Raw genomic sequence first — 15466 nt, 5'->3', positions numbered from 1 at the left:
GCCCCTGAAATGAGCCAGAAAGCTCCATGCTTACTAACCATAGCGAAGGACTGTGGTGACAAGTGTTCCTCGGTAGTATCCCGCACCTCTGTCTTGGGTGCAGGCTGTGTTTGCTCCTCTCCTGAAATCTTCAGGGATGCAACAAAGTTCTCAAACTCATTGTTTTGCTGAGAATAGATAAATCACAAAAAGTCAGCATGTAATCAATTTCTGCCACTGCGCTTGCACCATTGCTCGCACTAAACAATGTGAAATATACTGGGAAGTAATGGACCGTTCTGGTTACAGTAAGCTTATAAGCAGTACCTTTCTTTCTATGATCCTGGCATTAGAGTTTTCCCCTTCTTCCTCACATAGGTCATTTCTCTTCAAAAGCTTGATCTGTGTTACAGGCTCAGAGATATTCTAGAAAACATATTAGAAATATTTGCACTGCAAATAAAACATGCAAGTTGATTTTCTATGAAATCTAAGATTTGCTTTTTTAGTTTCCATGCCTAATTTCACTATGCTACCACCAACTTCTATTGACATCTAAAAGGTTTCTGTTTTGTGTAAATGTACTACATATAGAGTGATTCCCAGGACACACATTTAAAAAAAATAGCACAAGCTGCAGTGCAGACAGCATACAGATTTTGACCAGCTCAGTGAGGCAAACTTGATAAAGATGTTTGGGGGGCCAAGCCTGCCCTCCCCCCTCTCAGTATACAGAACAGTCTCAAAGTCACTAAAGTAAGATTCGGATCACTGGCTTCCTCTTATATCAATAGTAATATATACATATATTTGGTTACTATTACAGAAGTTGAATTTAAAAGGTTAATCACAATTCCATGTAGATTATAGCAGAACCCTTTCAAATCGGAGATAAAGGCTTACAATATGCCAAAGTGTATAACATTGTGCATACACGATAGAACTGCCAAGGACTTTGGCTATGGTCTGCGCAACTTCAATCTCCAACTCATCTGGGATGTCCCCAGTTCTTGGGGGTGGAGACAGAACCATCACAACAGCACAAAGTATATCATGACATGAATGTGCTGATCTTGTGGGAGTCAATGACCTGTTCACGTGATTGTGTAAGTGAGGGCAGGGCTGCATGTGACAAGGGTAGTGTGGTGATGTAAGCTCGAATGGAGGCAATCAGGAAGCCACAGACAGCATTGGACAGTAGAAGTAGTAGGTCACAACATATTACTGAAGAGTAAATAGGAGGAAGGCTCATCCATGACAAAATGGAGGAAGATTGCAGTGTCCAACGCATCTCTATATGAAACTTCATACATTCAACTTGTTTTCAGTTGTTAAGGCTTAGGGGAGTTTTAAGCTTACTAGTGAGATAATTTCAGGGATACATATGGTGATCCTTGCAACCTCTCTAATCCTGCAATTGCCAGTGGGCATAAGGTCTCACTCTTACAAAGTACAGTAAGACACTCTAAATGAGAACAATTGTCAGAATTGTGGCGAAGAAATAAAAAAGTTATATGGGTTTGTTAAAATTAAGGCAAGAACTGCCCGAAACCTGGTTATATCTGCAAGAAACCTGCTGAAAAGCCTTGTTGCCTCTGGACTAGTTTTGAAAGTTGACAAAACAGCAATTATCTACATGGGTGTATATAAAATATAAAAGCAAATGCTTGAAATATTTTGGAGCAAAACATGGTAGCCTGTGGCACAGAAAATATGTGGATGAAAGGAAGAATGGATTTGACTTTCAAGAAAATCTTGAAGCGAAGGTTTCAGGATAAGTGAAGAGGTTGGATATTTCAATGACATAATGATATAGAACGTACCTTAAAATTAACCATAAAGTTATTTATATAAAAAAAAAAAAAAGACAGATGAAGGTTGAAGACTTGAATATAATTGAAGATCTCTGGCATGCAGTGCATACAGAGACCCCAAACCCATTTTGAAACTGAAAGAGTGGGGAAAAAAACTCAAAAATCCAGATTTGGAGGAGGCCTACTTGCTTACTGCTGTGTTCACCTTTGTACCAAGTTGTCTCAAACTTCTCGCTATATGTAATGTTAAAATTTTAAATATATTCAATTTTACACAGAATATTAAGTAAGCCATCCAATATGGGTGCCTAAATTCAATGAGAAAAAGTGACCTTTGATTTGAATGAATAAATAGTAAGGCAGTATGGTGACACAGTGGTCAACATTGCTGCATTACAGAGCTGGGGTAACCAGGGACTTATCCGTGTGTAGTTTGCATGTTATCCCCGTGTGGGTTTCCTCCGCAGCCTCTGGTTTTGTCCTATAAAGACATAGTGGCTGGTTAATTGCCTTCTGACAAAATTAACCATATTTGGAAGCACCACTGGGGCAGGGACTGATGTGAATGATTACATTTTCTTTGTAAAGCACTGTATTATATGCATGCGCTATAGTAAAACGAAATAAATGTCAGCTTACCTGTTTAGTTACATCCTGCTGTCGATTCTCCTGCTTTGAAAACTCTAAAGAGAATAGATTTTATCATTTGTATTGTAGCAAGATTTAGTGCATCATTTAACATCTGCACATACAATCATCCGGTTACATGAATCTGAAATCACCAACATTTCACAGTATCAAGAGCAAGTTCAGAAGTAAAATGCCATCAAAAGATGGTTGGCTACTTCTGACTTTAAAAATATGTGACATTACACCATTGAAAAGCACATTATAAAGGTCTATACAGTACAATGTGGAGGTTTGTCCAAATGGCAACTTTTAAAACTTTTCATACCCCTAAATTTCCATATCTTCTATTGTACAATGTACCATGGACTGGTCTACAAAGTTATGTAATATCCCCCTGATAACAGAGTGCAATGCAGTAACTTCTGTTTTCATTATATTTTCTCGCTTACCTTTTTTTATTGGGTCTGACTTTTTTTGCTGGAACTTTGAGTTGTTCTCAGCATACCCCGATTTATGGTACTGGTGCATAGCTTGGCCAGGTTTTTTTTCTTGAGGTAGACTCTATAACATATTTACAAGTTAATTTATATGAGAAAAGCAAATGTCACATTTGGTTACCATTCAAATTAAAGGGACTGTAACATCAAAAACTATATTTGATTAATGGTGCCTAGTACAAGAGAATAACAGATAAAAAATCCAGCCAATAGACATAAAAATGGAAACACATGGGGTCATATTAGAAGGTGCGATGTGCTAACTAACCAAACAATATCCCAGCATGGTCAGAGTTCAATGGTGCAAAGAGCACAGGAAACGGGCGTACTCAGCAGTGGAGGAAGGTGAATCACCCCTTACCAAGTTATTGACAAAATTCCCAAAAGGCAAGATCAATGCTAATTGCTACTTAATGATATATTCTGAGTGATCATCTTCACCCCAAGTTGCATCTTTCAGGATGACAATCCCATCCACACTGCTCAATGGTTTGAGGAGTATAATGTTACCCATATGGTTTGGCCTTCTCATATTTGAACCCACGCTTTCATGGGATATTCTGGAATGCTATCTGAGACAGTGACTTTTGTGCAAGAATGGTGCTGCATCCCACATCCACAATTTCCGACATTGGTAGATTAAATATCATGGCGCATGGCTGTATCTAAGCAACCATCAACACAGAAAACACGTCAGAGATGCACTGCATGCAGGATTGGGATGCTAGGGGAACAAACAACAACAAGATGGGTGTGTAGCCATAACACAAACAATTCACCAACTATCATCATCCGTATATCACAACAATAAAAAAGAACCATCTCAAAGATCACAGAGTGACAGGGACACAAGAGATCATACAACTCACAATAGATCCAGTCTTTCAGGGAAAGGCCGCTTCACCAGGGGAAAACAAAAAATCCCCTCAAATCAACCAGATGTGGGAGGAGAAAGCATAAGCACCATCAAACAGGCAAGCACAAGGGGACACATGAGAAATTATGGTGTTCAGTTTTAACTTTTTCTCAGAAGAAATACAATTCAAGTGGACTTGTTTAAATTACAAAGGCAGTTAAAACTGAAAGATTATTCTCTGTCTACTGATAGTCACAGAGGTGCAGGGTGAACCTGGATGTTTACTATAAATTCCTTTTTATTACAGTCCTTTCCGCAACTGGCCACACTCCTAAAGATGTCAACATATTCATAACAACTAGGAATCGCCCCAAGTTACTGTGACAAAACAAAACTCACACTTCTAATAATATTGACAGAAGAGCTCTGGAAGAAGTATATAAGGCAGCAATGGTAGTTTAATGAATGTGGAGCCTTGCTAGCACCATTATGCATCATCCCTCAATATTTGCATTAGACAAAAAAAAATGTAATAAAAATATAAGGTTAAAGTTCCTTTAACAAACCTTGTCATTCATATTTTGTGACGCTTGCTGTGGTCCCACGGTGCCTTGCAAGGAATGCCACACATTGCAAAACTCGTCTTGTTTATGCTAAGGAGGAGAACATGTAAAAAGGTGATATATCATGATCACAGGTACAGGTGAATGTAGATAACTACTGTGACATTTCTTGTTGCCTCTGCATAACTAATTCATGAAAATCATCATCATCATTTATTTATATGCTTTTAAGTTCCCAGGGAATCAAAAGGTTGCGTTCTGACGATTATTATTTTTGGCCATAAAATGGTTGTGTACACTATGGATATCTGACAGGTACACCTTTAAATATTTCACTACCGAAAAAAATATACCCACCAATCCCAAGGTAGAGCCTTGTTAACATCACATTCAAAAGGGTTATATAATAAATATATTTTCCTTTGTTCCTGAAATTCTATAATTCTAAGCATAGGAGCATAATTCCAACCGTTTTCTCAGAGTCCAATGGAGGACACCGGATGCACGGGGGTATAGAGTGCAGTTGACAGAAGCTGGGACACTTTTATACCCAGACTTCAGGACAGAACAGGGGTACAGAACAAGAGAGCGAGGTTTATCCAAGAAAACCACCTTAACAAGAAGAACAAGAATTGAACAAAGAGTGTAAAGAGTGGACGTCCAGTGTCCCCTCCACGGAACTCAGAGAATAAGATTTTACCGCAAGTACATATATCTTATTTTCATCCTATGGGGAAAATACTCTGGGGATGCCCCAAAGCTGTCCTTAAGGCAGGGTACGCTACTAACTGAGGTGAAAAGAGGAAGGAAACAGTCTGTATCTACTATTTCCTTTTTGGAGGCAAATTTAAACGTGCCCAAGCTCCTGTTACCACACTTTATACCCCAGCGTATCCAGTGTTCCCATAGGATGAAAGAGAAATAAACCATCACTTTACTGAAAATCTTAACACTATGGGTATTTGGTAAAGCAGTGCAATATTTCTATAATGTTTTGCATAAATATTAGTCTCTGAGCAGAATATGGGACCCTTCTTGTTCATTGTTGGGAACAGTGAGCATTCGTGTGATTTTGATAATCTAAGCAGTGAGTGGATAATAAATATTCATGCAAGCACTGGTCAGCAATATGGCAACGGCCATTGGGGGCTGAGGTACAAGGTAATCAGTGATAAGGTAAGTGGTTGACTGCTACATATTTAGAATGGAGTGGGAGATATTTACTAAAATAATGGACCAGACAGGACTGTTTTAAACAAAATTTAAACTAACTTGCCTTTTGTTTCTGATTTCCAGATGAAACAAAACCTTTGTGAGACGAGCTTGCATTTCCCTGAAATTGCTGCTTTCCATTTGGTTGCTTAATAATGGACAGAAAATAACAAGTAAACACTTGATGGGAAAAATGGTATTTATCTCTCACATTCCATATAAAGTCTTTCTTATCTTCAATTTCTCAATCCAATCTTCTCTGTCACACATTTAATGACTTTACATTTTGTATATACTCTGATTATTGCCATAGGGATCCAGTTATTACAGCTTGTAACCCAATATCAGTTAGATGAGAGGATTTTTGTACTTACATTAAACTCACTTCTCTGACTGCATTTGGTGGACACTGCTACATTCAGGATATAGAGGCTCGTGGTAAGTACACACTTAATAGAAACTCTTTAAAGTTCTGACAGCTCCACCCCCTCTACGCCCCCTCTCCAATGGAAATTCCGTAATTAAATAACAAAGTCCCATAGGAAATGACAGAAGAATAAAACCAAACAGCATAACAATTCCCCTTTGAGAACACAATATTCAACCTTAATAGAACAAATGGCATCAAACGATTTGTCGCCCAAATGGAATCAAAGAAATTACTTAAACGCAAGTACAAAAATCCTATTTTTCTTTATAATTATTCGGGGGACAATGCCACCTTGGGGATGTTCCAAGGGGAGTGTACAGTCAGACACAGCTATACACAAAATATTCCATCAAAAGTGAATTTCTTTAGAGGTAAATATATTGAAATGGTAAAACCTTGTGAAGATATGGACAAAGCATTAAATGTCTGCCCGATTGTTCAGCAGAAGCTCAATGCAGCACCATCTAGGAAGAGCTCACCAATCTGGTATAGTGGACTGCTATTTTCTGGAGCATGCACTGATAAAAGCCTGCTGAATCACAGCCTTAATCCATTTCAAAATGGTCTGCTTAGTCGCTGGCCAACCCCTCTGTGTGTCATAAAGAACTAGAAGGCTACCATTTTCCACATAAGTATTTTGCGTTCAACAGACTCCAATGGCACAAAGGGTGGATGCAGCAAGGCTGAGAGAACCAAGTTTAGATCCCAATGAGCTATTAGAGTAACATAAGGTGGCTCAACGTGCAGGATTCCCTGTAAGAACGTCTGGACATCCAAAATAAGCAGACTGACAGAGCTGATGCCTGGACCTTAACTGAAGTAAGTTTCAAGCAGCTTACAAAACCATCCTGTAAGGATAAAATGATGAGCTAAATAAAATGAAAAATTACGGACACCCTTCCTTTCACACCAGAATATCCACTCCCTGCGGTACTTGTTTTTGGAGACTGGTTTCCTGGACTTATTCATGGTCTGATTGACCGCCTCAGAAAAACCTTTATCTCAAAGGAACTAAGCATTGGTGTAGAAAGGGGGCTCTGAATTAGAATCTTACTTCATAGAGGCATCCTCTAGGATGCCCTATCGCCATTTTTAGAATTATTGGAGCACCTTACCTTTTTGCACATTTTTAGTAGCAGGGCTAACGGCAGAAATATTATATATACACATACATACCGATCAGCCACAACATTAAAACCACATGTCTAGTATTGAAAGTCCCCCTCATGTCACCAAAACAACTCTGACCCATCGAGGCAAGGACTTTACAAGATCTCTGCAGGTGTCCTGTGAAATCTGGCAACACTAGCAGCAGATCCTTTAAGTCCTGTAAATTGCGAAGTGGGGCCTCCATGGCTCGGACTTGGTTCATCAACCATTCCTGAACAATTTTTGCAGTGTGGCAGGGTGCAGTGTCCTGCTGAAAGAGGCCACTGCCATCAGGGAATACCATTGCCATGAAAGTGTACTTGGTCTGCAACAATGTTTAGGTAGGTGGTACATTTCAAAGTAACACCCACATGAATGCCAGGATCCAGGGTTTCCCAGCAAAACATTGCCCAGAGCATCACACTGCCTCTGCCAGCTTGCCTTCTTCCCATAGTGCATCTTGGTGCCATCTCTTCTCCAGGTACAACACCGGGACTTCCACATGATTTAAAAGAATATGTGATTTATACACTTCCATTGCTCCATGGTCCAGTTCTGGGGCTCATGTGCCAATTGTTGGCGCTTTCGGCAGTGGACAGGTGTCAGCATGGGCACCCTGATGAGTCTGCAGCTACGCACAAAGCTGTAATGCACTGTGTATTCAGATACCTTTCTATCATAGCCAACATCAACTTTTTTCAGCTATTTTTACTACAGTAGCTCTTCTGTGGGATTGGACCAGACGGACTAGCCTTCGCTCCCCTCGTGCATCAATGAGCCTTGGGAGCACATGACCACTATGGTCCAGTCCCGAATATAAAGAGAGAAAGCCCTTGACGAGATTTTCTCTTCTCAGCCACAAAAAAACAAGAAGTGTTCCAAATGGAAGATTGGACCTGGACCACTAAAATGTTATTCTGTAATTAAGCTTTCGAACTGTACCTCTTTGAAAGTGCAGTCCATTTTCCCAATGATTGTCATACACAAGAAAATTGATACAAGCTTGAGTGTCAAGAGAGATCTCACACGCTTCTGAATTGCGAGACTCTTACTTTAGGGCAAGTTTAAAAAATCATGCGCCAGGGAAGAACCAAGCTCGACTTCTGACAGATTATTATCCAATTATGGGATTTCAGCATCCGAACCTTTATCCGTAATAGAATCGGGAGGGAAAAAGGTCTCTTTTTTATTAAAGGATAATCTAGTTAGGGAGCACTTCTTGCTCCATGCCATTTTTGACCGACCTTAAAAAGACTCCATCTTGAACTTGTCAACCCAAAGTCGAGTGTTTAGGAAATTTAGGTTCAAGATGGGTCAAAAGGTCATGTTAATTTTTTCTCACAACAAAGAGATTGGAGAAAAGACCTAATCCCTCTTGTTCTACCGGTACTGGGACAATCTACCCTGAGGTAACTAGGGACCGAATGGACTCTCTTAGAGCTAATATTTGGTCCTGTACCCCAGGAGACTTGTGGAAAAAAACCATTGGGTGAAGGCCCAGAGAGGTACAACTAGTAGCCTTTTTCCATGATACCTCTTACCCATATGTTCTAAGCGGTTTCTCATCCACTGGTCCAGAAAGAGCAAGAGGTGAACTCCCACCACAGACATTGCTGGGTGGGGGAAAAAAAACCTGTCACACGGCCTGTTTCAATTGGCTTTGAGATTGGCAGTTTAGCTGACCATGCCTGACTGCTCTTTGGGCGGCCTCTGCACAGGCAAAGAACTGGCCAATCGAAAAGGATCCTCTGGTTTTACCTGAAAACAAAAAGGAATGAAATCTCGGGCCCTTGGGTCTGGAAGAACTCATTGGAAAGAAAGAGCTTTTGCTACCAGTGGCCTGGGTAATCATTTTATCTAATTCCAGAGTGAACATTTCCCTCAAAAGGGAGACACAAGAGTACTCTTAGACACTGCATCAACTTTTCAGAATCTGAGTCAAAGTGTACGCCTGGTGGCAATTACTAGAACCTGAATTTTTGGACTGAATCAGACCAGCATCCAGGGCCACCTTGCCCAAATATATGGATGCTTCCCTCCAGCGACCTAGCATGGGGAACTCCTCTGATCTTAGTTTACCTGATTGAAAGCCCTTTGCAATCTGCTCAGCCCATTTCTCAACAGCTTTGTTTATCCATGGAGATGCCATAATAGGTGTGAGTGCAGCCCCAGCTTATTTTAGAAATACGTCACATTTCCTATTCATGTTGTACTTCAATGAGGCCACGTTGGGAACTGAAATTATGGGAGATGGCGATTGACGCCTGTGACCTGCTCCAGACCTCAGCATGCTGTGAAGCAACATTGACTATGTAAAAAGAAAAGAGAAAGGAATAATCTTCTTGCTGCTATAAGCAGCACATAATAAAAGTGTCCTATGAGCACTGTAAGTTAAGCAGAGTTTCTGTTGGAGATGGGGCATAGAAGGGGAGGCACTTTCAGAACCTTGAAGATATTCAAATTAAAGTGCTTCCTCCAGCACAAGCCCTCTATATTCCCAAGGTAGACATGTCCCTCAAATAGGAAAAAAAAAATATTTTCTTTTATTTGCAAAATAAACCCATTTCTCAAAAGTATATGGGGTAAAGACAATGGCACAATTTATACTACACAGATAATCCTTTTTTTTTAACCATGAAGGGTGCTTGCCACCCTGTCTATTTTCTGATGAAACAACAGCCATGGAAGTCAATGGAACAGTGATGCTTCCAGCAACATTTTCATGTAAAAATATAGATCTGTGGTAAATGTATTAAACTGTGGATTTGTCAAAACACAGATTTTGACAGCCATATTTAAAATTGCAATTTTATCAAAGGCAAAGCTCAGCAGGTTTTGCCTTTAAAAAAACTGCCGTTTTTAATATGGATGTCAAAGTAGCCAAAACATGGCGCAACTGACGAATTTGCAGTTTAATACATTTACGCTCCCCAGTATTAAAGCTTTTACCTACTATGTTAGCAGTTAATGAGGCACATTATGCAGCAGAATGGAGTGGACTTTTCACATAAAATAGGCAGTCATGAGTGGTCCTTGGAAGTCTGTTCTTGTACCTCTCCCTCTCTGATCTCTCCCACCCTTCTGACAAGAACAAGTGGTGACCAGGACCTGCTTAGGTTGATGTTCAGTGCTACTGCGCCTTCAGTGTTAAATTAATTAGTTAAATGTCTGGCACAGAGCACCTAATGTTTTTTTAACTCTCCCTTGCGGTCCTCTGATTATCGAGGTACATCCCAGAAAGTCCCCATCCCCACAAGCACAATGTTAAAAGTGTGAACCAGAGACAAGATGATGATTCACTTGCAAGATAAGTGAATCAAGCTGGACTGGTTAAATGAATAGAGGTCTAGATTTCAATTGCCAGCGTAAGTAAAATCTGGGCACTAAAACCCCATGTTTTGCATATCTTCTGTATATTCCATCTGTATGTGTATTATCGACACTACCTGTCGTGATGTATAACGTTTAAGCTATAATACCTTGCTCTATTCTTGCATAATGCCTATTATGTACTGAATTCATGTGATCTATAGAAAAGAGCGAACCCCTGGCTGTCCTGTGTTGAATACAGGACACTGTTACCTTCGTAGTCCTGTTCCTAAGTAAGCAAGGAAAATAAATTGAACGGCAAAAAAACCCATGTGCCAATCTCTAATGCAGGGCATGCAAAGAGCATTGAGGATGAGCAGGGGAATAGTAGGGGGAGAAGGAGCACGTTCTTTCCCCTCCACTGCTACCTAGGAATGAAACATAATCCAATGCCTGTGACCTCTTACAAGAATTGTGTCCATATGGAATGGTTAATCGCAAAACACACTGTCCCTTTTTCGGCCCTGTTGTCCTCTATCATCCCCTGAGTCCTAGAAGTGTGATACTTTAGAAATTCTGAATTTTGCAAACAAACAAAGAAATATATTTAAAATAAATTGTGTTTTGAAGCAAACAAGTAATTTGGAGCAGAGAGATTTGTAGTATAAGGTTCTTCAGAACACATAAGGTATGTAGCATCTGAAAATGTTCCTTTTGTTCAGTATAATTTAAATTGACACACACTGTCTACAGCTGTCCATTACATTTGCCGATTATTACCAGTAAAAAGGTCTTACCCGAGTGGGAATGAAGAGGGAGCGTGGAGAGTGGTTTAGGGCACCAAGGTGGCCTTTCTGTGATCCTCTTGCAGATAATTCAGGGGAGTAAGGGGCATAGTGATTGATGGCTGGCTGTGGTTTTACAATAGCAGTCAGTTTCTGTCCTCCATTCTCTGTACGAATACCGTGAGAAAGGTTAATTAAGGCACTTGTTGGTAAACGGTAGCCTCTGAACTGGGAACTCCTGTAAGAACCAAGGTATAAAGTGACGCAATGAGGAGAAGTGTTCTTTACTCATTTACCAGATAACAGCACAATAAGTATTTCATATCAGTACCTTATTGTCAAACCACCAGGGAATTCCTCATCAAACAGTACTTCAAGAAGCACATCAACATCACGCTCTGCTGCAAAATAGATGGACACAACAATGGCATATTATTAAATTGGCCCTAATACCAACACTTATTTGAGATGTTTCTAAATAAGTGGATTTGCATGTTCGGCAATCTTTGATCAGAATGAAAAGAAAAAAAAAATCAATAAAAAAAAACAAAAAAACATCCCCAGCCACAGCCAGCCATCTACAGACTAAAATCCTCAGATGGAAATATTTCCCTTACCTCCTTTAATTCCAATAATGGTTCCTCTAAGGCCTAATGGGACAGAAAAGCTCTCCCGCACATTGACAACTCGATCAAACAGTCGAAACTCTGCATCTCTGTCTGGAACTACCCCATGCTGTTGTGCAAGAGGCTGACAAAAGGAAGCATGACACATAATATAAATAAATAACCATATATATTTGTTTAAATTTTAAAAAAAAAAATCAAAAAATACATGTTTGCAGCTAAAATTCCTACACTGACGACTATAAAACAACTAGTTTTTTTTTTATATCTAGCAGTGCATGAGATAGAAATATACTGACTGGTAAATTTCACTCAATATCAATGTAGCCTGAAATGTATGACATGTAAACATATTTCAACCTTAAAACTTACCCGAAACAATAAATGTGGCTTCACCGTCACCTTCACCTTCTTATTACTCATCTTGGTCTGAAGAGAATGAACATATTACCTCTTGAAAATGATGCAACATTATATTAGATCACTGTTCAAACACTCATTGACAACACAAATGTAAATAAAAGATCAGGTATACATTGCTGTATATACAATAATATATATACACACATGTACACACATACATGCACACAATAGATACATATATCTATCTAATATATGCACAAAAAAATTAATCTCTAAACTTTGATAATATATATAATATATAATCACATATATTTGATAAAATATCACTTTTTTATGATTAATGAGTCTAACCTTATCCTTTGCAACCTCCTCCTCAATTTTCTCCACAATTGCAGTATCCAAGATTTGCAAATCACATGATGAGCGTGACAACATGCTGACAGGATGAGCCTTCAGCCAGGAGACAATCTCTTGAACTTTCTCTGCACTGTACACAAGGAGAGAACGTGTTACACAGCAGAGAAACAGATACTGGCACAGCATGTGTAAAACTGTAGATCTCTTACCCATTTTCATTTTCTCCTGGCCAGATGTCATCCTCATAGAACACATCATCTTGGCTGCACTTTGAAATGTATTGAAAAAGTTCATGGTAACTAGAACAAAAAACAATGCAATTGATGTAATGTGCAGATACAATTATTTTGCATTACTCCAACTTTAATATTAAGCATACACTCTATGCAGACATTTGCTAAAAGAAAAAAAAGAAAAACAGTATCCTATCCTAAAGACACTAGCTGTAGAGCACAGCAAACTACAGAAACCTCTCTGGTGTCCAGCCCATATGAGATTAGGAAGGTAGACATTCATGCAGTCTATCAATGCCATGAAATCTTATGAGGACATGACTGGATTCAGTGGTGTTAAATGCATAAACATCAGTAAAATATTGAGGGCCTGGAGGACAGGAAGAGATTTGGACAAGTGGAGCAAACAACCCAAATTGATTGGATGTTTAAGGAGAGAGAGTCTGTGCAACTAAGAAGAGCAAAAGACTTCTGATATATATATATGTATAGTGCAGGAACCGGCGCTCAAGGTGTGACAGTATTGGATAATAAGCCAAAGTTCAGTGGAAAATATAAGTCATAAATAGATAGATCAATCAATACAATAAATCATTCAAAAACAAGCTTATCTGTTGTACAGGTTACACTGATTGCTGTAGAACCAGCCCCTCGGGTGTACACAGGAACTTCCCACAGTCTCCGCACAGAAAACTCGATGGTCAGATACTCCAGGTAAACTCAGTACAGGGATGTACAGTCAGTGGAAGGGCCTCAATGCGTTTTGTCTAATGACTTCTTCAGGAGGAATGTAATTTACTGTGCGGAGACTGTGGGAAGTTCCTGTGTACACCCGAGGGGCTGGTTCTACAGCAATCAGTGTAACTTGATTTATTGTGAGTGCACACTCTATATGATTTGTTAATTAAATATCCGTTTTTGAAATACTACACCATATGGTACATTATCTTGTTTCCCCATATCTGATGAGTGGAGGAGAGGTTTTGTGACTGGTGTATGACTGAGGAACAGACATACAGATGTGCTGATTATGCAGACTTTTGGAGAACATCGTGACACCGGAGAAGCTGGTTATATTATTATATTGGAAGCTGCTACACAGCTAAACGGTTCCTGCCTCTGAATAAGAGCAGTCTATGCAGATAAGCTAATTTATTAATTTTCTGGTGTTTATTATGGTGATGGGCTATCACATATACACACACTAGTCCTCTGATTTTTCTGTTTTTCTGTCTTTTACATATATACAAGACTGGACTTATAACTTTGGTCCAAGAGGACTATCCAGAATCTTGAAAGATCTATCTATTTATGACTTATATTTTCCACTGAACTATGGCTTATTAGCCAATACTGTCACACCTTGAGCGCCGATTCCTGCACTATACCTATATATTTATTCTGGACTTACCACCCATTTTAAGGAAGGCTGCCTCCATACGTGGAAGAGGTGTTTTTGTGGACTCTTTTGAAATACCATATATATATACACACAATACTGTTGTTTGCGCCAATTGTTTATTGCTGTATAATATATATATATATATATATATATATATATATATATATATATATATATATATATATACATACATACATACATACACACACATATATTTTGTGATGCAACCATCTGGTTTTACCCAAAATTCAAGCCCCTCCCACTGAATGACTCTAGAAGACTACGAGGGTATCATGCATATAGTTGCTATGTTAAAAGATTCGATTTTTCCAATTGACATCCCGTACCTCTCTATATATTCACTCAAAAGCTGTTCCACAGCAGAGGAGTATGTCCATTCAGTACCGACTCTCTTGGTGTAGCCAGGAACTTCCTCATTCTTCTTATTGAATTTCAAGTTTAAGCCTACATTTGCTTTTTGTTCTCCATGGGGACTGAAAGAAAGGGCACATTGAACAAAGTTATCTCACTTAAAACACAATATTACCTAAACTGCATACAAAAGTATTACACAACAGAAAGTATGGGGTAAATAAATAAAAAAAATAAGTAAATTTTTATCTGATAGTGGGACACAAACAACGGGTTATGTTCCAGTAAGGAAAAACAACAACTCCTCTTTAACTCTGTCCCTCCTCAGTTTACCACTAACGGTAACCAGAATAAAAAAGAGAAGCAGATAAGAACAAGATTCAGCATTCCCTCTGCAGCATAAGAACAAGAATTTAATCGCAAATATATAAAAAAAAATCCCTATTTGTGCCTCCCCCCAAATGCAGAGGACAGCAATGAGATGTGAAAGCCAAAGCAATGTGGCGACACTATACAAAATAATGATTAATATATAAGTGGCCAGCCATGTGCTATCAAGGTCAGAATGGTCAACCTAAGATACTGAATCAACCAAGTTAAGGGAATATTCACAATACTTTGGTAACAAAGAAGCACTACTTTCGCTGCCATGATCTGGTGATTGGCCAAAGAGGTGCACCCAAAGTTGGAGTGCATCCCATGGAAGGTGAACCTGAGGCAGCATGGGTGCTCCTTGCCCAAGAAAGCCAGAAATTCCTCTTCCCTTGTGGGAAAACAAAAGTAATATTATGCTGAACAGCTCACATGGATGGAGCACTTTGTCTTTGGGAAATGGCGACACAAAATTCCGGGTGATTATATTGAGCAACAGCTCAAGTACAACCAAGAG

At 39.2% G+C, this 15466-nt stretch overlaps 1 protein-coding gene across 2 annotated transcripts in view; it reads right to left on the bottom strand.

The window, feature by feature from the left end:
• The window catches only part of XRN1 (5'-3' exoribonuclease 1), an 80175-nt gene that overhangs the window by 19153 nt on the left and 45556 nt on the right, over nucleotides 1-15466 (bottom strand). Inside the window, exons 25-37 of one of the 2 annotated variants that reach the window (XM_075201938.1) lie at nucleotides 14553-14699; nucleotides 12780-12869; nucleotides 12565-12700; nucleotides 12223-12279; nucleotides 11842-11974; nucleotides 11556-11625; nucleotides 11237-11462; nucleotides 5616-5699; nucleotides 4343-4429; nucleotides 2873-2984; nucleotides 2433-2476; nucleotides 307-405; nucleotides 39-167 (exon numbers count right to left, since the gene is read on the bottom strand). In XM_075201938.1, coding sequence (XP_075058039.1) covers nucleotides 39-167; nucleotides 307-405; nucleotides 2433-2476; nucleotides 2873-2984; nucleotides 4343-4429; nucleotides 5616-5699; nucleotides 11237-11462; nucleotides 11556-11625; nucleotides 11842-11974; nucleotides 12223-12279; nucleotides 12565-12700; nucleotides 12780-12869; nucleotides 14553-14699 — 1414 coding nt within the window. The remainder of the gene's footprint in view (nucleotides 1-38; nucleotides 168-306; nucleotides 406-2432; nucleotides 2477-2872; nucleotides 2985-4342; nucleotides 4430-5615; nucleotides 5700-11236; nucleotides 11463-11555; nucleotides 11626-11841; nucleotides 11975-12222; nucleotides 12280-12564; nucleotides 12701-12779; nucleotides 12870-14552; nucleotides 14700-15466) is intronic. The other variant, XM_075201939.1, reaches the window with a different exon arrangement.

This window comes from Mixophyes fleayi, chromosome 3 (assembly GCF_038048845.1).
Source record: "Mixophyes fleayi isolate aMixFle1 chromosome 3, aMixFle1.hap1, whole genome shotgun sequence".
In the NCBI taxonomy this organism is placed as follows: domain Eukaryota; kingdom Metazoa; phylum Chordata; class Amphibia; order Anura; family Limnodynastidae; genus Mixophyes; species Mixophyes fleayi.
The sequence above is the reverse complement of the archived record's forward strand: the minus strand, read 5'-3'. Positions and strand labels throughout refer to the sequence as shown.